This window comes from Bos mutus, chromosome 1, assembly GCF_027580195.1.
Source record: "Bos mutus isolate GX-2022 chromosome 1, NWIPB_WYAK_1.1, whole genome shotgun sequence".
Classification (NCBI taxonomy): Eukaryota; Metazoa; Chordata; class Mammalia; order Artiodactyla; family Bovidae; genus Bos; species Bos mutus.
In genome coordinates, this window is record NC_091617.1 from 107,282,387 (window position 1) to 107,304,511 (window position 22,125).

At 37.7% G+C, this 22,125-nt stretch overlaps 1 protein-coding gene across 1 annotated transcript in view; it reads right to left on the reverse strand.

Annotated features, from left to right (window-relative positions):
- The window catches only part of IQCJ (IQ motif containing J), a 211,041-nt gene extending 189,385 nt beyond the window's left edge, over positions 1 to 21,656 (reverse strand). Inside the window, 1 exon segment of the mRNA XM_070361170.1 lies at positions 21,342 to 21,656. Coding sequence (XP_070217271.1) covers positions 21,342 to 21,350 — 9 coding nt within the window. The 5' untranslated portion in view covers positions 21,351 to 21,656.
- Positions 21,657 to 22,125: the final 469 nt, after the last annotated feature.

Consider the following 22,125-nt stretch of genomic DNA (forward strand, 5'->3'; position numbering starts at 1 on the left):
ATGACATTCATCATAGCAAAAGAGCAGGAGAAAATGTAGTCAAAGACAGCCATTCTGAAGATTCAAGCCAGCTGTGATTACTTTTTTTCTGAATCTGAAAGGCAACCTAACACACTAGAAGCTAAAAATGTACAGCTGTTATGTGTAAATAGTACATAAATGAAATTGTATACAGAAATATACTCTCATGGGATAGAAATATCTTTAACTACAAAATAATTTAATGAGTTTAGCCTTTCCTACACTAAAAAAAAAAAAAAAACTTAACTGTACACAAGCTAGATACAATGGATATTGGCATTATAAAAGTATTGATCCTGGAAAGACTTCAGGCTAAACCTGATGAAACCAGAAGAAAAGGAAAATCTAATGTCTGGAGGACACTGGGTTTAAAGGCCATGGATGAGGAGAAGTCATCATGGGAGACACCAAAGGACAATTCTTAGGAGGTCACTAGCAGAACCTCTCCTGACAAAGATGGAGTCAAGAGACGTCAATACCTTGGGAAGGTTGCCATTGTAACAAAGCACATTGGCATGATAGCTGATTCTCACTGAACAACTCTCTCCTTCACATGGAACAGCCTCATCCCCTATAGGACAATCTACCAACATGCATGGAGTGCCTCTGGTATGCATAGCTATGTTGTGCTTGATATTACCTTAATTTTCCTTTTGACTGATGGTTTCCACATTCCATATAGAGGCCAGTTCTCTGTCAAGCATTCAGGAATATGAACATTATCTATAGACATTTACAATTTTAACTAGAAAACTACTAAGACTGTAAGTTTTCACTTGATGTCATGGTTTTGAAATAGTTTTTAATAGTTTTCCAAGTTCTAAATTATAAGAATATTTTATAGGAATAACTTTATAATTGATTGGCATGAAATTAGGAACTATAATAATAACAGGGAAAAGAGGATACTCAAAATATATAACAACCAGTTTCCTTGTTGTGCCAAGCGTCAATCCTTTGGTGGCTGGATTTCCAAGATACAGATGGTGGACTTGGTTCCAAAGAGGATGCTGGGAGAGTGGAGGTGAGTGTTTTCATGCAACAGCAGTTATAATCAAATAATGTGGAAGTACTATTTGTATTATAGTAGTATTTCAATATTGTAACAACCGGTTTCACTGTACAGATGCATACTAAACAAATATCATCACAGTTCTGATGAAAACAAATGTATATCAACCAACAGTTGATAACAAGGAAGATAACTTTAAAACATCTTTCAGGATTTGACCCATCCAAGGTCAAATCCTATCTCCTAAAATACAGTTTCATGAACTTAACACTTGACAGAGAGCAGATATCTTTTAGCAGCTTCAATCTCATCCTCCTACTTTAAGGGTTCACAAGAGGCTACGCTGCCACTCCCGCCTCGTCAGTGAGCCCGTCCAGGGGTGACACATTTGCTCTCACTATTTTGTAGTTGTGCAAAGAAAGAAGACAGTGAAGTAGAGCAGCGCTCCCCACCCTTTTTAGCATCAAGGACCAGTTTCGTGGACAATCTTCCCATGGACTGGATGGGGGACGGTTTTGCAATGATTCAAGCACACTACATTTATTGGGCACTTTATTTCTAATTTAACATTGACAAGAGGTGCTGGTCCATGGCCCAGAGGTTGGAGACCCCTGAGGTAGACAGAAGAAAATGCCACTGCAGACATGGCAAGGAGCACAGGCTTGGGGCATTGCCAAGAGGACACATGTAAAGGAGGGAAAAACCCCAAAGAACCAGGAGGCCCAGCCTGTTCTCATCACTCAAGCATGAACTACCTGTGTGACACATTCTCCTCCCCAGCCTCCATCTCCCCATCATGAAAAGAGGGTGGCCCCTGTCTTGCCAGCCTCACCAGGTTTTGGTGAAGTTCCATTTGGAGGACAACACACAACACAGTTGACTCCAGCTGCCATACAAAGGAGATGGAGTTCATGGAAAGCGGGGGAGTCAAATCTTGATAAAAGTATGTGAAATCTTTATATACCTCATCTATATGAATAACGATATGTCTGCGTGAATAATGATAATCTAAAAAACTAGTTCACAAAAGGGGTTTTCAGTGGTGATACAGAGGTCCCGGACTTTTTTCTAAATGATTATTCTCTCAGAAACTAGTGGTCTAGATTCAGTTTCAGACAAAGGTTAGATGGAATCCAGGAAAAGACAAATTCCTTCTGCAAAATTGTCACAAGAATCTAAAAAATGGTAAGGATCATGCAGGCTTATATGCTAATCTACACCCACTGACTCAGATGCAGGTGGAGGATCCTGAAGGACACACGAGATTAATACAAATCCAGGCATTTGCTTCATCATTGCTGAGAAAGTACAAAGATGAAAAGAAACCAAAAAGCTGATGAAATGGAGGCAAAGTTCAAACTGCCAAAGAGGGATGTTAAATGAACTGTCATAACTTTGAGAAATGGGAAATTCCAAATTAATAAACACTGAGTTAAAGATCGAAGCCAGTTGTATCAGATCATAAGTTCCCAGAAAATTTAGTTATCTGAAAGTTCATTGTAGATATTATGATGCTTCATCTCTGAATACTTTCACATGTATATTCTAGAAACAAGGGTATCTCTTACATGACCACAATACAGTTTGTCGCTCCGTATCAGCATGGAATTGGTTCCAGGACCACAGCGGATTCCAAAATCTGCTGATGCTCAAGTTCCTTAAATAAAATGGTGTATTGAAGTCGGTCCTGCATCCACAGATGTGGAACCCTCGGATAACGAGGACCACAGTGCAGTATCGCGGCTTTAAAAAAATATCATATTAATTCAAGAATATTATCTTGAATACAGTCCTTATTTAAATTTCTCCAGTTGTCTCTAAAATGTCTTTTACAGTCTTTGCTCAAGATGGGTAGTGGGGAAGAGAATCTAGCATCCAACCAATATTCATAAACTATATTAGGAGGCTGTGTTTCTCTTTAGACTTTTTACAACTATAATAGCCCCAATGCCTTTTGTTTGTCTGTTTTTCAAGACATTGACTTTTATACAAACACCAACCACTTGTCTTATAAACGGATTTCTTCATTTTTCAGACTGTTTCTTTCTGATTATATTCCTAATTAACATTTTTATCAAAGGTACTGGTAGGTGATACTGTATTCTCTTACACATGAGGAAGCACATAATGACAGGGATAATGACAGCTGGTAAGGTGATGTCCTCTGGATCACTTCATTATACAGGTGTATTTTCCTTTTTGGGGTGATATCTTAAGATTATAAGAATGTCCTTTATCTCCAAAATGATTTTAGCACCCATTGGTGACCTTTGCCTAATTTATTATGAATTTCAAAATAGGGATTGCTTAACACCATTATTTCGTCTGTATTCTTAGAAAAAATAATTCTGCATTCATAGGCTTACATTCTTCTAAGAACAGTTTTCCTCACTCCTCCTGCCTTTATTTTTAGTATCACTATGAACCCATAGACTGTTTAAAATTTTACTAAATGAGTTATAATCCATTTGTGGTCTTTTTATGATGCTTAAATTGTCCCAAACTTTGCCAAAGGGTGCCCCTTCAAGCTATCTTGTGTGTGTGTGTGTGTGTGTATGTGTGTTTAATGACTCCCTTAGGTTTTGACCACTGCCTTTATTTTCTCCCCAGATTTACTGAAGTATAATTGAAAAAGAAAACTGTAAAACTTTAAAGTGTATAATGTGATAATTTGGCACAATAATTGTGAAAAGATTCTCATAATCAAATTAACACATTCTTCACTTAACACACTCACATGAAAATGTTTAAGACCCACTCTCTTATAAAACACATTATTATTAACTATAGTCACCATTCTGTACATAAGATCCTCAGAACTTATGCATCTTATAACAGTTTGTATCCCTTGACCAATTTCTCCCCAATACTCCCACTCCTCAGCCCCTGGCAATCACCATTCTGCCATTTGTATTTGTTTCTTTGAGTTGAACTTTTTTTTTAGATCCTACACATAATACCATACAGTGTTCGTCTTTCGCTGTCTGACTGACTTCACTTAGCATAATGCCCTCAAGATCCATCCATGTTGTCACAAATGGAAGAATTTCCTTCTTTCTCATGGCTGAATAATATTCATATATATATATATATATGCTTGTATGCTAAGTCGCTTCAGTCATGTCCAACTCTTTGGCCTCTATGGACTGTAGCCCGCCAGGCTCCTCTGTCCATGGGATTCTCCAGGCAAGAATACTGAAGTGAGTTGCCATGCCTTCCTCCAGGATTCATATATATTATTTTATATATATATATATAATCTTCTTTACTCATCTATCAACAGACACTTAGGTTGTTTCCATATCTTAGCTATTGTGAACAGTGTTCCAGTGAACATGGGAGTACAGACATCTCTTCAAGATCCTGATTTCATTTCCTCTGGATAAATACCCAGAAGTGGGATTACAAGATCATATGGTAGTTCTATTTTTGATTGTTTTAAGAACTTCTATACTGTTCTTCATAGTGGCTGCACCAATGTATACTCCCACCAACGCTGCACAAGTGCTCCTTGTTCTCTACACCCTCACCAACACTTATTACATCTTGTCTTTTTGATAATAGGCAAACAGGTGTGAGGTAATACCTTACGGCAGTTCTGATTTGCATAACCCTAAAGATTACTGAGAAGGCAGTGGCACCCCACTCCAGTATTCTTGCCTGGAAAATCCCATGGATGGAGGAGCCTGGTAGGCTGCCAGTCCATGGGGTCGCTAAGAGTCGGACACGACTGAGCCGACTTCACTTTCACTTTTCACTTTCATGCACTGGAGAAGGAAATGGCAACCCACTCCAGTGTTCCTGCCTGGAGAATCCCAGGGACGGAGGAGCCTGGTGGGCTGCCGTCTATGGGGTTACACAGAGTCGGACACGACTGAAGCGACTTAGCAGCAGCAGCAAAGATTACTGAGGTAGAGCACCTTTTCACACACCTCTTGGCAATTTGCATACCTTCTTTGGAATAATGTCTATTCAGAGCCTTTGTCCATTTATTTGGGTTTCAGCTAGAGATCTACAGGTTCCTTATATTTTTAATATATTAACCCCTTATTGAATACATCAATTATAAGTATTTTCCTTGATCAATAGGCTGGTTTTTTTTCATTTTGTTTACTGTCTCTTTTGCTGTGCAGAATTTTTTTAGTTTGATGTAATCTTACTTATTTCTGCTTTTGTTGGCTTCACATTCCAGAATGTCTGACTCTAGGTAATGATCACACCATCGAGGTTTTCTGGGTCATGAAGATCTTTTTGTACAGTTCTTCTGTGTATTCTTGCCACCTCTTCTTAATATCTTCTGCTTCTGTTAGGTCCATACAATTTCTGTCCTTTCTTGCGCCCATCTTTGCATGAAATGTTCCTTAGTATCTCTAATTTTCTTGAAGAGATCTTTAGTCTTTCCCATTCTGTTGTTTTCCTCTATTCCTTTGCACTGATCTGTGAGGAAGGCTTTCTTATCTCTCCTTGCTATTCTTCAGCACTCTACATTCAAATAGTTATATCTTTCGTTTTCTCCTTTGCCTTTAGCTTCTCTTCTTTACTCAGCTATTTGTAAAGCCTTCTCAGACAAACATTTTGCCTTTTTGCATTTCTTTTTCCTTGGGAATGGTCTTGATCACTTCCTCCTGTACAATGTCACAAACCTTTATAGTTCTTCAGGCATTCTATCAGATCTAATCCCTTACCTACCAATAGACTTCCCTGGTGGCTTAGATGGTAAAGCGTCTGCCTCAAATGCAGGACACCTGGGTTCAATCCTGGGTCGGGAAGATCTCCTGGAGAAGGAAATGGCAACCCACTCCAGTATTCTTGTCTTTTTGATAATAGGCAAACAGGTGTGAGGTAATACCTTACGGCAGTTCTGATTTGCATAACCCTAAAGATTACTGAGAAGGCAGTGGCACCCCACTCCAGTATTCTTGCCTGGAAAATCCCATGGATGGAGGTGCCTGGTAGGCTACAGTCCATGGGGTTGCAAAGAGTCAGACACAACTGAGTGACTTCACTTTGTATAATTACAAGGGTTTTGATTTAGGTCAAACCTGAATGGTCTAGTGATATCAAAAAACTTATCTTAGGTTCTCGTCTAGGAATTTCATGGTATCAGGTCTTACATTCAAGTCTTTAATCCATTTTGAGCAGATTTTGTGTATAGTGTAAGACAGGAGTCCAATTTCATTCCATGGCATGTGAATATTCAGTTTTCCCAACACCATTTATTGAAGAGTTTATTCTTTCCCCATTGTGTAGTCTTAGCATACTTACTGAAAATTAACTGACCATATATGCATGAGTTTATTTCTGGGCTCTCTATTCTGTTTCACTGATCTATGTGTCTGTTTTTATGTTGTTACCACACTGTTGTGACTACTGTAACTTTGTAATGTAGATTGAGATCAGGAAGAGAACTGACTAAGATATCTGATACTACAGATTCACCATGTATTTTCCCTACCTTACACCTGTAATCACCCATTTATTCCAGGAGTATTCTTTTTCATGAATGTTACAATAGCAAAACTGATGGATTGATGATCTATAAAGATGACACTGCTGAAGCATTCAAAAACACACTAGAAAAAATTCAAATTTAGGTTGCTAGGTGTCAGTGTTATTAATATAATTTTAAAAGGTCCTTATTTGATGTTTCTGACTATCCTTTAGGAATTTAACTTTTTAGCTACATTTGTAGGAATTATACAAATCAACCAGGAAATCAGAACATTCATGTAAGAAAAAATACATTTTTTCCTTTTTCCTAAAAGCTGGTCATGTGTTTATGTTACGCCCACATGAACCCAGACATTTGATCACTTTGATCAATGCCTTCCAATTGGACAATTTAGTGAAAAGAATGGGTGGAAGCCTGGGACTAAGTCAGACAAATGGTCTGTGTCAGGTCTCGCTCTGTCTCTCGGAAGGAGGGGCCCTGCCAGTTCCGGGCCTTATGAAAAGGAAGGTCGCTGCAGGCTCTCCTCAGCTCTAGACTCAGCTGCAGAATCATCTCATTTCACCCGCTTGCACTTTGATTTCTCACAGTTGACCTCCACTTTACTCCATTCCCTTCCTCCCAGATCTTCCATGATGACATACCTACAGCATACCTTCCACCTTTCAACCAAGTCTCCTGATCTTCCCGCGGTCCTCAAACACTGATCATGGATATAGACCTGGTACCAGCCCTACCCACCAACTCTGAGAACACATGCTTATAAGAACCAAACCACCCTTCCAACAACTTCATACAGTGTCTTTCCATTTTGCTTATTCTTTTAACTTTTTTATTATTACATAATTGTAGATTCACATGCAGTTGTAAGAAATAATACAGGGAGATCTTATATACTCTTTATTTAGTTTCTCCCAAAGATAACATCTTGCATAACTAAATATCACAGTAGGGAAATTGACACTGATACAATCTATCTTCTGTAATTATATTTTATATGCACTGTGTGTATGTGTGTATATTTAGTTCTTTGCAATTTTAACCCATGTACATGTTTGAGTAATTGCCACCACAGATAAAATACCATTCAGTTCCATATAGGGATCCCACACGCTACCATTGTATAACTACACCCACCTTCTTCCCTATTCTCTAACTTCTGATAACCACTAACTTCTTTGATTCTTTTGTATCTCTAACTTCTGGTCTCCATCTCTATGATTTTGTCATTTTAAGAATGCTATATAAGCACGTGGAACTCTGCTCGCTGTGGTAGAGTACATAGCAGCCTGAATGGGAGAGGAGTCAGGGGGAGAACGGATACATGTATATGTATGGCTGAAACCCTTCACTGTTCACCTGAAACTATCATAACGTTGTTAACTGGCAATACTCCAATACAAAGTAAAAAGGGTTTTTTAAAAAATAACACTATATAAGTGGAATCATATAGTGTGTACATGTTTGATATTAGTTTTTCTCACTCAGCATAATTCTTTAGAGATGAATCAAATTGTGTATGTCAATAGTTCGTCTCTTTTTACCAGTGAGTAGTATTCTAAGGTGGGCTTCCCTGGTGGCTCAGAGGTAAAAAATCTTCCTGCCAATGCAAGAGACACGGGTTCAATCCCCGGTCTGAGAAGACTCCCTGGAGAAGGAAATGGCAATTCACGCCAGTATTTTTGCCTGGGAAATCCCATGGACAGAGGAGCCTAGCAGACTACAGTACATGGGGCTGAAAAGAGTCAGACACAACTGAGCCACAAAACAACAGCAACAGGGCCTTTTTATCTAGGCCTCGTCCCTCAATCTTAGTTGAAAGGTCACCTTTTCTCCATATCTTTCCCCCCAAAAATGAACCCCACACCTCATTGGGCAAAATTAACTGCATCTCCATGAGACTCTCTTTATCCTTCCCTATTAGCTCTGTTTTTTCATCTGTAAATGGGGATAGTAAAAAAATTTCTCTTGTAAGTTTGTTTTGAGAATTAAATGAGTTAATACATGTAAAGTATAACAAAAGCATATGCTAGAACACAGTAAGTGCTCAATACATTATTACTGTTGTTAAAATTATTATATACCTTTGCTGTATCTCATGTAGTGGTTTACCATAGATGATTTTTCTGTATTGGTAATGTACTCCTCTCTTGAGAGTCCCTTGGACTGCAAGGAGATCCAACCAGTCCATCCTAAAGGAAATCAATCCTGAATATTCATTGGAAGGACTGATGCTGAAGCTGAAACTCTAGTACTTTGGCCACCTGATGCAAAGAACTGACTCATTTGAAAAGACCCTGATGCTGGGAAAGATTGAAGGCAGGAGGAGAAGGGGACGACAGAGGATGAGATGGTTGGATGGTATCACTGACTCGATGGACATGAGTTTGAGTAAACTCCAGGAGTTGGTGATGGACAGGGAGGCCTGGCATACTGCAGTCCATGGGGTCACAGAGTTGGACACGACTGAGCGACTGAACTGAATTGAACTGAATGTACTCTTCTACCAGGTTGTAAGACTTTTGATGGTATATATTACTTATTCTATTTTAGTATATTGTAGGTTCTTGATAATTCATTGAACTAAGTCAAATCAATTTAAACATTATTAAACTAGCTTTCCCCCTTGAATCAACAAACTATTTTATTGAACTAATTATTTTGGCAATTGATGGATATCCCATTACTTCAATTTCTGTTTCAATTGTGCTAATTCAAGCCTGAATATTAAAAAAAAAAAACAAAAAACACTTGCTCTTTCTGCAGTGAGATAATCAGAGTATTCATTCATGATAGAAAATACAGGTTTCTTTTACTTAATGCTTCTCAATAAGACAACGCTGATTTTTTTAAGCAAAAAAATTGTGCTAAGTCTAGTACACAGGCATTGTTTAAAATTTCCGGCAAAATTTTACTTTCTCATTCTTAGAAGCTGTCTCAAGAAGGTGCAGAAGAGTTAGAATAGTTAAATATTTGGGTAAAGAATAAAAATACAAAATCCTATTAGAGCAAAGTGATGGAAATGAGAAGGATTTTGGGGACCACACTGAAAAAATATGTTCATTTGTAGATGGTGGTTATATAAAAATAAAATTTTCTAGAAAGCAACAGTGTTCTCTTCTCCCACTGAACATAATTACTGAGCCCCTGAAAAAACCCAGAGCCCCTCTGTCCCAGGATATCTTGTTAGACAAGATACTGAACTTCCTGTTTCTGGCCTACAAAATTACCTTAACTGACACAGCATTTATAAGTGGACTGAGTCTCTAAGTCTGCCTAACACACTGATGTTTAAGAGGGAAACTGCAGTTTAGTTGTTCAAAAGTGTATTCATGTTTACAATGAATATTCTAGAAGAGGAACAGTCAGGCATGCTGTGTAGCTGGTGAGAAGGAACGGTATAAACACAGGCTCCAGAAGCAGGGAATCTAGGCTCAAATTCCACCTTTGCCAATTCACCAGCTCTGTGGCCTTAGGCAAGACATTTTGTTGACTGAGTTTCAGTTCCTTCATTGTAAAATGCCCCTGGTAATGCCTACCTCATAGGTTTATAGGGAATATTAATTGCAATAATGTAATAATAAAGGGGCTGTCAAATAAAGAACCCAAATAAATGTTAGTTTCTCTTCCCTTAATTAATCCTTTGCCAAGCTGAAACACTAACTCAGTTTATTAGACCATTAATGCAGATGCTTTCTTTCCAGCAGGAATTACTCTGCCAGCAAGGCTGGTGTCATCAAGAGAAATTCCTACTGAAAAGTTTCCAATCTTCACATTTCTACTGTGAATCCTAGCATAGTACACAAAAGATCAGGCAGGGTTACTTTCAGCCCTAGAGAACACTGAGGGATAACCACAGTGGAAGGGTTTATACACCCTTGATTGTCTTATTCTCACACCTTAAAAAGAATATGTGGGTGGAATTAATTAGCTCCAGTGTAAGTTTGCTTGTAGTAAGTTTTCCTCCAAATTATTTCAACATTTTCTGTTACAACATTTCTTTCAAAAGCTAATGATATTATACTGATATCATAACCAACCTCTCAAGTACAATTAGCACACTAGTTTTTGGATATATTAAGTTTAGAGTATAAAACCAAAATGAGATATTGGTATTAATAGAAAGTACTCTATTATTGGAACAACAATACAGGCTAGTGTAAAGGGAATAATAGCTATGAAGTAGCTAGTAAGGGGTAGAGTCAAAATGGGAACCTGGATCCATCTGGATTTTATTAGATGTTCCTTAATCATTACTGTATTATTTTACAATAAATGAATAGAAGTTATGTTTACTTAAATAGTCATTGATTTAGATGTTCTCTTGTACTAATATGATAAAATTTATCTGGCAGATAATTTGATACCAAATCCTTAAATATGCATTTACACTTAAACCTAGAAACTCCACTTAAAGGAATTTATTTTTTTAATAATAATTAAAGATTTATATAATGATTTTTCAAGAAAATTTTTCTTGTAGGAAGGAAAACCCTAAGTATTCAACATTAGAAGATTAGGTAAATAATGAAATATCTAAATATTAGCTAAATAATGAAATACCCAAAAGAATACTAAGCAACCATTGAAAATGAAGCTATAGAAAAAACACGTACAGACATGGAAATATGTGAATATTCTGTTAGGATTTGAAAGGCCATAAATTATTTCCTTAGTGCTCTACAGTTTTTATAAAAATAAATATACTTACTTATAAAAGTTTCAATAACTACATACCAAAATAAATATGAATAATGCTTCTAAGGACTTTTTTCCCTTATGCTTTGATTCTGCATATTTTCTGCAGTAAGTATAAATTTATTGCATAATAAAGAAAAATAAGTTTTTAAAAATTCAAAAGAAGATTTAGTAAAGTACTTTTAAGCTAAACAGCAAATAGATTCCTTTATCATTCATTGTGTGGATTCTGAGTTCTGGCTTTCTGGATTTCCCCTAAAATCTGATTTAAGAAGTTGAAATTTAAAAGACTGAAGACAAAATCCCAGGGCAAGAATGCTCTTTTAGGAGAAGTGACTATCCTTTTGTTAAAGCCCTGGATGACTGGGTCTTTTTACCTGCCTTATCTCACTGTGGATCATAAACTGATGGACCCTGTTTCAATCTAGGGGTAGTCTCTTTAGATCAAGCCCCTTCCTGAGCACTGAGGCTCAGTGGTTTTAGGCAACTTTTTTGCTCTTGCTTAGTTCTTTGCAGTTTCAAGAAGGTCTCTTTCAAAAGGAAAGAAACTGATCAGTGCCCACTCTGGGATGTAGCTCCTGCAGTCACCTCCAGGTGGACAAAAGCTGTGCCTCTATCAGAGCCATGCCTGCTGCACTGACCAGGACTCTGACTTATTTATAATATTATTAATAATTATTATTGTAGTTGTATGTATTGACCCTTTGCTATGCTTCATGCACTCTGTCAGGCACTCATCATACATTATTTTATTTAAACTCTTAATAGCAGCCCTGGAAGATTAATACTACCATTATTCCTATTTTGATAGATGAGGGAACAATAGCTAGTACATAGTTAGTAAGAAGTAGAGTCAAAATGGGAACCTGGATCCATCTGGATTTTATTAATGTCCCTTAATCATTCAAATGAGCACATTTATAATTCACAATGTGGGGGGTGGAGTTCAACTGGGCATTCCTAGGTCTTCCAGAGTCAGAAGAGCAGTGATTTCACAAAAACACTAAACCAACTTCACAACCGTAGGATTAATTCTGCTTCACAGCTCTGCTCTTGGCAGTGGTGGCAAGAATACCCAAGATACAACCAAGGGTCCTTGTGTGTTCAGGTGCACACTGACCGGCTTCAGCTTCTCATTTAACCTCTCCAAACCTCATATCCTCATGTAGAAAATGAGCTTTATAGTACTTGTCTTAAATATCTCATTTGTGAGTATCAGAGGAGACAATGTATGTGCCAGCACTTTTAAAAGTACAAAGAGCAAGGAATCTTGATTAACCCCTGCATGCAAATTACTTTTGCCCTCGAAACCCAAAAGCAATGGAACTTTTATATAGCATTTTGCAAAAGACTGAGCAAGAAGCTTTAGAAATACAGAAAAACCTTAATGCAAAAAAAAAAAAAAAAAAATCCCAGTGTAACATTTCCCCATGTTTAGCATTCAATTTAACAAGTCCTGAGGAAACATTATTGACTCAACATTCCCTTCTCCCATCTAATGCTCTTTGATTTAATGTTTACTCGCTAAGTGCATGAACTTTCAAATAACAGGAATTTTTGCCACAGGACTTAAGGCTCTCCTGTGACTTGATGTTAGGAAATCTCCTTAGTAATTTTGTATTCTGCTCCCTGGGAGCAAATTGGAGCTTTGGCAGTGAGTTGATACATATTCTATTTTAATTTAGGATGATATTTGGCTCAATAATTCAAAAATATTATACCAAAGCTTAGGATTATACTTGCATGAAGGACTACTCTTTTAAAAACTAATATCTAGTGGTAGGGGAAAGAAAGGAGTTTGTCTTGACTATTTTTTAAATTGCAAAAGCAATACACACCTATGTTAATTCAAATAGTACACAAACAGTGAAAGGTAAAGATGTTCACTCAATACACATTTGTACTTCTCATTGGCAAACACTACTGACAGTTACTCATATATATTCTGAAATTTCTTCTATGATTTAATAAGCACATGAATATGTATATAAATACATTAGCCTATTTTTAACACAAACAGTATCATTCTTATGGTAGGGTTTCCTCTGAAAAGCATTTTTCCCCCTCCTAAAAGTATGTTTGTACAGCTTTTTCTATCCACTTATATGGCTCTAACAGTTAAATCTCCTCTGTGGTATTCCATTGCATGGAAATACCATCAATTATTTAAACTTTTTCTCTGGATATATATTTAGTTGTTTATAGGTTTTTAATATCACAAACAATGCTGAAAACAATGACTCTACCACATGCCTTTGCTCAATGATATGAGACCATCTGTAGGAAAATTCTTAGAAGTAACACTGATAGGCCACAAGAGAGGTGCATTTAAAATGTTGATGATATTACAGATTGGCATCTCAAGGTGGCTGTACTAATCTATTATTTCCTTCACAATCAGTATGCGACCTTCACCAGCAGTGAGTGTGGACTGTATAAGAAATCAGTAGGCTGATTAGGTGCATGATATCTGTGATTCAGTGGACACTGGTTTAAAATACATATTTGTAGGTCTTAGATACCAAGAAACTTAAGTTTACTTGGTAAGGAATGGCCAGGCTCCTCGCTCTGAGAAGAAACAAGGTTGAAATGAACTGAAGCTCATAAAGAGGGGGCTTAACACTCATGGAGTGCTTCCTACATGCGAGGCACTGCTCTAAGTGTTTATTTAGATCAAGTCATGCATCCCTCCTCCCAATTCTAAGAGGAAGGTGCTTTCATTATTCCCATTTTAGAGACCAAAAAAAAAGGCACAGAGAAATCAAGTACTTATCCCATGTCACTCAGCTGCTAAATGACAGAGCTCAGATTTGCACTTAGGAAGTTTGAGTCCTGCTGCTGCTGCTGCTAAGTCGCTTCAGTCGTGTCCGACTCTGTGTGACCCCATAGACGGCAGCCCACCAGGCTCCCCCGTCCCTGGGATTCTCCAGGCAAGAACACTGGAGTGGGTTGCCATTTCCTTCTCCAATGCATGAAAGTGAAAAAATAAAGTGAAGCCGCTCAGTCGTGTCCAACTCCTAGCGACCTCACGGACTGCAGCCCACCAGGCCCCTCCGTCCATGGGATTTTCCAGGCAAGAGTACTGGAGTGGGTTGCCATTGCCTTCTCCAAGTCAGGTACTTATAACTGCTTATGTGTCTACTCCTATTGATGAGCTAAACACATGTTAAATACCTATTCTATGCCAGAAATGATCCTGCACCACTTTGTCCTCACAGCAATATAAACTATTATCCCCATTCCTCAAAGATATTAACGTGACTTGCTCCCATGACAGAGGGACAATTTGTACTCAGGCATGTCTGGTTCTGAAGCTTGTGTTGATTTTACTATACCATGTCTTCAGAATGAAATGTGTCAATATAAGGAGGCTAACCCAGAGTCATTGATGTCAATAAATAGAACGTATCTGGGGCTGTATCACACCTAACCTTTCCTTCATCAGACTTCTGCATAGTTAGAATGTTCATGTACTTTTAATCCCTTGCATGTGATCACATAGTGGCAATTGGCCCTCTCCCATTAAGAGTGAGCTCAAATTTTCCAGTGTGGACCAAAATTGAAGGCAGAATTAAGGTCCCCCAATTCCAAGTATCAACAAAGCCCATTTAAGAAAAGTGACATAGTTGGGTGAGGATATGCAGATGGACGCTCACACTACAGCAACATATATCACAAGACTATGGCAGCAACATATTTTTATCTCAGTGAGCAATTCACTATCAGTCCATCAGAAAATGAAGTTTGGCACTGGTTCCTGAGTTTACAACTATACTTCTTTAATGTATACAGAAAGGAGTCAAGGGAAATAAGAAGAGCTGCAAGAAAGAGAGGAGCTTAGAGAAGAGGCTTCCAGGTAGAAAAGCCAGCCAGTCACTGCTCTGTTCGCACTCACCACAACCAGTGCAGTGTGTGAGAGTTCAGGCTCTGGGTTCAAATCTTCCCCGCTACTTGTGTGCTGTGTGACTTTGGACAAGTTACTGAACCTCTCTAGTCATAGATTCCTCATCTGGAAAATGAGTAGTACTAATAGTATTTAGCTCTTTAGCCTGTCATGAAGATTAAATATTACCCAGTACAGACTGCTGCCCTGAGGGTTGAGAGTACAGAACAGAATCACCCAAGTCCACACAGACAGATCCCTCCCTTTCATGCTGCAGCCTTATTACTTCTTGTTTAACGCAATCAGGAAAATATATATCTACATCTACGTTTGGAACTGAGAGGATTTCTACTCGTATAGAGTTACATTCTAGAAGTCAGAGTACATAAATCCTTATTTCTATGTCTGGTAGCCCTAGTTTTGAATGGACATCAGATCTATGTTATCATCACAAAACAACACGTTACCAGAGCTTATCTTTGATTATCACTGTTTGTTAGTCACCAGTCTGTCTGTATATGCCACTTAGTAGCCTTTGGAGGTTAATTTGATCAGTTCTTAAAAGTTTACTTTTTTTGTACACTACAGATGATAATGTAATATTACCACAAGTATTTTCCTGCACTACACAGTAAAATAAGCAAGCCTGAAAGAATATGCAAATTTTACTATGTTGTTCAGTTTTAAGGGCAATTAAATATTTGCTTTGAGCTCCTCACATTACACTGCAAATCCGTAAAAAACCTACTATCATTTCTGTACCTAAAGCTTATTTAGCATTATGTCTTTGCCATTATTTCCCTTTCACTGAAAATTGGGTTTTCAATTATGCATCATAATCCTATATTATGTGAATTTTATTTGCAAAGAAATTTAATCTTTTTTTCTGTTTATGTAAAATCAATAACCTCTGTTCCTGTGGGAGGCAGTGGCTCAGGTCTTCTCTATGAGGAGATGTTTGCATCTCATGAGACAAAGTTAGCTCTTCTATCTCCCCCATGAACAAAAACCATCAGTGAGATAGGCTGGTCCTACTGGCCAGGATCAGGTGTATATGAAACCAAGACACCTTCTTTAAAAAAAGAAAAAAAAAGGCATAATAAAAATAATTCACTCAAACTGGCTGCTGGAAACTGTGTGGGTCCAAAATAGGTATTTTCACAGTTGAATTTAGAAAAAGGAACCTAAGTTCTATCAGAATGGTTGGTGTCTATAAACACAACTTCTGTCTTCTATACCTTAATCTTTTGTTCAAGGAATTAAGGCAGTGAATTAAATATTAGTCAAAACTTGAGAAGCGGAATAAGCAGTGCCTGAGATGAGACAAAAATAAAAGATTTGTATGTCATTTATTTGGGGGAATCAATGAGGAGGTCCGTCATGCACACAGCCAGTGGACCCTTGTTGTCTTCCCTTAACAAAAGCTTTCCCCTGTTCATTTCTGGCTGCCATACACTAGCCTCCTGGAACCCAGTTTAAACTGTTAAGTTGTCTTTGAGTACTCTCTTCCCTGAACCCCTTCCTTTAATTAATCCTGGAGTCCTGTTCACCTTTACTTCATATTTTCCAACATCTTTTCCATTCTTTACACACTGAGTTCAAGAATCCACTTCCTCTTGCCTGGAATAGCAAAAGACCCTTCTAACTGATCTCCCTGACTCCTGACCGCTCTCCATCTGGTGCAGTGTTGACACCAAGACCATAATCACTTTCATACAAGATCATTTACATCATGTCACTTTTCTGCTCCAAAACCTCCAGGGGAAAAACTTAAGCTCCGTGGCTACAGTTCTTTGATTGAGTGATTTTCCCAGGCCTATTTCCCATTAACTGCTTATATATCTTCCAAATTCCAGCCAAGTTGCTGGAATTCCCCTAAACACCCCAAATCACCGCATTCTGCCTCTTCCATAATGAAATAGTTTCTCAACTCTACAAATTCCTACCCATCCTTCAACCCTAAAATCAAATACAACCTTTCTATATATACAAATCAACACTTCTGCTATTCCTTAGCTGGAGTACTGAAATTCCTCCAGCTCTGGGTCCACACTGTCCACAAAATCAGATCAGACTCTACAGGATCTTTCTGTGCCACAGCAAGGAGCTTGGGATTTATTCTCTAGGCTATAGAGAATCAATTAACAGTATTAAGCATTGGAATTATAAATCAGAGTTGCATCTAACTCAGATGATGCTCTGGCAGTGGAGAGACTGAACTGGATGGTAGATAAGACATTAGAGATAGATGGACCCATGAATCTCCCTGAAGGAAGGGAATGTTTTGGAGGGGAGGATCTGAGCAAAATTCTAAGTGTGTTGAATTTGAGGTTTGGAAGACCAGGGTGAGACAAGCAAAGCACATAGGGTATAGACTTAAGGAGGCACTCACTCTTAAGCCATGCCCTGCATTTGCATGACCCTGAAAGTGAACACTTCCTTAAATTCTTTGTCCTGTGTATCTAGCTTGCCTCACCCTGAATTTCAATGGTATATTCTGTATAGACATCACCCTGGCAGCCAAGGAGGTACACATCGCAGATCACCCTTCAAAAAAGAACTTGCTGTTCAACTACAAGAAGCACAGGTAGCTGACAGCCTCCAGCTAACAGAACATTCAGGAATGGCCTCAACTTTTGAGACACGGCCATGCCCTTCCTTCCGGGAATCTCCAGTCAGTGGCTGAGCAGGTTAGGGGTACTCGGCCTGGCCATTTCTGTCCAGTGTGGGGTTCCTCTAATAGGTAGTCTTCCCTTTGGAGATCGTTCCTGGATTGGATGAGGCTGTGTCTGCACTGTGGTCTGAAGACTTTCCCTGCACAACTCTGCTTCCTTCCTCTTTATCTTTACCCTCCAGTAAAATACTTGCTCAGTAATTCTGTCTCAGCATTTGTTACCAAAGGACCTAAATGACACATCTAGTCAGCAACTGGTCACACCAGTCTGGATCTGGAGCTAAGATGAAGTGAAGGGGCTTTGAAATGCAGTGGTTAGAAGACTGGGCTCCAGAGTCTAGGTTCAGATCGCAGCTCACCCATTTCTGACCTTGTATAATCTTAGACAAGTTATAGAACTTCTCAGTACCTCAATTTCTTCATATATAGGATGAATATTTTAATTAGTCAATGAAGACTATATGAGATCCTCCATTTAAAGTATTAGCATAGTACCTGGCCCAGAGTAAATGTTCAAGAAATATTAACATTATTGCATAGATTTTGAAATGCTGTTTTATAGAGCTTGACAGAATAAAATAGAAGAAATATCCACTGGCTCAAAGAATTTTCCATAGGACATACTAAGGCTAGTAAAGAGTAATTTAAAATATTTCATACCCACCTCTGTAATTTTTTTTTCAATTTCTATTGCTGTTACTCCCAGTGTGGTCCCTCTTCCCCATATAATATCACCTTTGTTTCCTCCTGACATGATTTGCTTCCTCTCAGATTTCTTTTCCATCCATGCAAAATGCCTATTTCTGTCCTTTCTTTCAATTGCTGCTAATAACTGCCTTAAAAACTTGGTTGAGAATTCACCTTCTCCAGTTTCCTTGGCTTGTCTGCCCTATCCACCCCAACTGTGATCATTCCTCTCTACTTCAGACTCTAAGAATGGAAACATTTTGAAACTAGGTAGGGCAAAATATTCTCCAATTAGTAATAACAAAAGAGCAGGAAAGCATCTCCTCTTTCTTAAGACCTCCCACCCCCACCCACCCACTTACTCAAGGCCAGGTTATGATTTGGCAAAGGGATGCTCAATAAATGCTTACTTAAAGGATGGATGTTTCAGCCATGTTGCATGGTCAGTCCACAAATTATATTTTTATAGCTTCTTTCTATATGTGAACCTTAAAAAATGAAATGTTTCATAAGACAGTCTCAGTCATACAACAGAGAAATTATTGTATGAGGGAAGTGTTTTACTTCACTTTAGGTATTATAGGTAAGATAAATCTGTTTTATAAAATAAAGACCTGATCTATGATCCATCTAAAAGCGAGTAGGAAATCATAATTAGAGACAGATGGTGAATGTGGCATTCTTTCCTCTATTTGGTACACATAATATTCCCTTCAAAATGGCATTGTATGTTTTCCTGTTACCACACAGTGCCACACAAACTCAGAAAAATAAAACCTCTTTTTATGCCTATGAAACTCACTTCAAACAAAATAACCAACTTCAAAAGTAAGATGAAAGGGTTTTGCATTGCAGTTGAATGCAATGAATGTTTTTACATAGCTTAATATTTGTATATTACATTAATGCATATTGCAATACATACAAAAAAAGTACTAAATCTTCAGTCATCCTGTACATTCAATTTGAGACCTTCATCAAGTTACTCACAGAGACAAGATTTCTACATCAAACAGGTTACAATATTAGATGTATTTAAATATTGGAAATGAATAGTACTTAAAATCAATTACACACAGAACAATACACGAGTATAACATTAATAGGCAACACCGGTTTTTAATGGCTTCTAATATAATATGTTCCTTCAAGGAACCATTTGTACATAATGAAATGCATTTTTACTGTACTGTTTTGAGCAATTATGAATTGAACATGGCTGATAAAAATAAGTATTAAAATGTATACAAAATTTTTGGAATTACATATAATCCTCTGTAAGTATACAGATCTATAAGTGATAAAACATTAGATCTCAAACACTAAAAAGTAACAATGATTTTCACACTAATTTTCAAGAATATACCTTTTCACTTTTACAATTCAGTAAACTATTTTACCAAAGTTAAAATTAATTTGTTCTATAATCAATATCATGAAGTAAAAGTAATTAGTAACCAATATAAAATAATTAACCTGTTTACTACTTCATTTTATATATGGTAAGTAACTACAACAAGATGGCATTAACACTATCCTAACCTGTTATATTTAACAAGTTTATATTTAAGTTGTTTCCATTTGCAAATATCAATACCTACTGCACACTTAGAAACTCACTTGTGAAAATCTGCTTCATTTAATTTCTCAGAAAACTGCTAATTCAACCTACTTTTGTTTGTGAATTCTGAGTTGCTACATTATTTTCTCATCTTCACAACAATTAGTAATTATTGATCTCTCAAAAAGCAAGAACAGAATGCAAAGTAAAAGAATTATTACAATATGAAGACAAGAAAGCAAATCTTATTCTACAAGTGAGCAATACTCAAGAGAAGTTGTTTATCTTAAATGCATAGCACATTACAGTCCTAATTAGCTCACCACCACAGTGAGAAATATACATACACATTTTTCAAAACAAGTCTTTTAAATAAAGTACTGCAAGCATCTTTCTAGCTAAAGGATTTGAAATAGCAATTAAGTCTGAACCTTAAATCATCTGTCTCTATAACTAGAAGAGCAAGTCCCCAGGATGTAAATCTCACCCAATGAGACAAGGGATGCTGAATGTATTATTAATTGCTAATAATTTCTTAATTTTAGAAGCTAGCACCCAGTACTGGCAAAGAAATGATGTGATTTATGAGCCCACACTCTCATGCTGCTTTACTAGAGTTCAATAAACACACGCACATCCTAAATGTACAGTATGAATGCGATTTCTACAAGCCAGGAAACAGAGCAGGACTCGGCAATAGCAAATTTACCCCATCTACTTATTATTCCAGCACCAGTATTTAGAGTACCTAAAATGCCTGCTGAACACTGCAGCTCAGCATCCCCATGGGGTTACTCTGAAGCAGAACCACATCTCTTCCCCTCCGTGATTACTGAGTTTTAAGAAGGCAGGTAACATGGGGTAGAAATTTTCGTGCAGCAGCAAGACAACTCTCCAAATTTTCAAAAACCCAACACTCCCTGCCCGCCCCCCCACACACACACTACCTTTTTTTAAGAAAGAAAGGAGGGTTTTTCAAAAAGGTGCCTAAAACATGCCATTTGCATAGGGATGAAAAACGTATTTTTCCTCTACTTGCTGCTGTGTGAGATGTTTACAGATCTGATTAGAAAACCTGGATGTACATAAAAAGTAGTGCTTTCAGTGAGATCCCTTTAGTGAAATCTGTCTGCAGACAAATGTGTCCATAAATAATACATATTTATGTCAACATGCCTACATTAACAAGGACACACACACACACACACCTAGGCATTAATTAAGCTTACACTGTCCTCCAAGCCCCCTTTAACATTTAGCATGCATGTTATTCAGAAGACAGATTTAAAAAAAAATAATAAGCAGCTGCATATAATGCATGCCAAAGTGGCATGTTAAGAGGAGCAAATACATTACCAGACGCATTTTGAAGTTTCTGGAACACCTGCAGGTAAAAGGAGCCTGTGAATCGGATGCTGGCACGCGGTTATTCCTCCAAATCCCAGAGCTCGGTGTGACTGTAGGGGAATGTGAGGCGAGTGTGAGGCTGGAAACCTTTGAGTTGAGCTCACTCTAGGCATCAGAAAGCCTCAAAGAGGGGAAAGAAAAAGGCAGCCCACAGACAGCTAGATGAGAAACTTCTGGCACCTCTCCAGCTCAGGAATGAATTCTCTGTAATTTGGAGACGTATAGTGATGGAAATGAAGAGAAACTTGGATTTACGGGGGAATTTGCTCAGCCATGCAGAAATGGGCAGGTAGCCCGTCTCGTAGCTCATTTTAAAACAGTCATTCAGGAGCAAGACTGAATCAAAAAATTAACAGGCACCCTTTCTCTGAAAAAATAAAAAGGCTACTCCTGCCAGCTTCCCAAGATGCCTTTACAAACTTCAAATGGATCATTCCATCAGCTATTTGTTGCACATTTTATTAATCCCAGTGCAGAGGTAAACTGGAAAATCTAATTCCTTTTATGTAGAAAACTGGATTTATTGCTTCTTTTTATAATGCACTTTAGTCATATGAACACATAGATCTACTTACAGAGTTCTCATTTCTTGTGTAATACCACTACTGTTTGGTCCAGATAAAATGCTAAAAGGTTTGTTTGCAGCTTTTCAAGGAAGGGGAGAAAAATGTTTTAATACTCAAAAGCCGAGCTGAGTACAGATATTTAAATATAGAGTTTGAAGCAAAGAGAG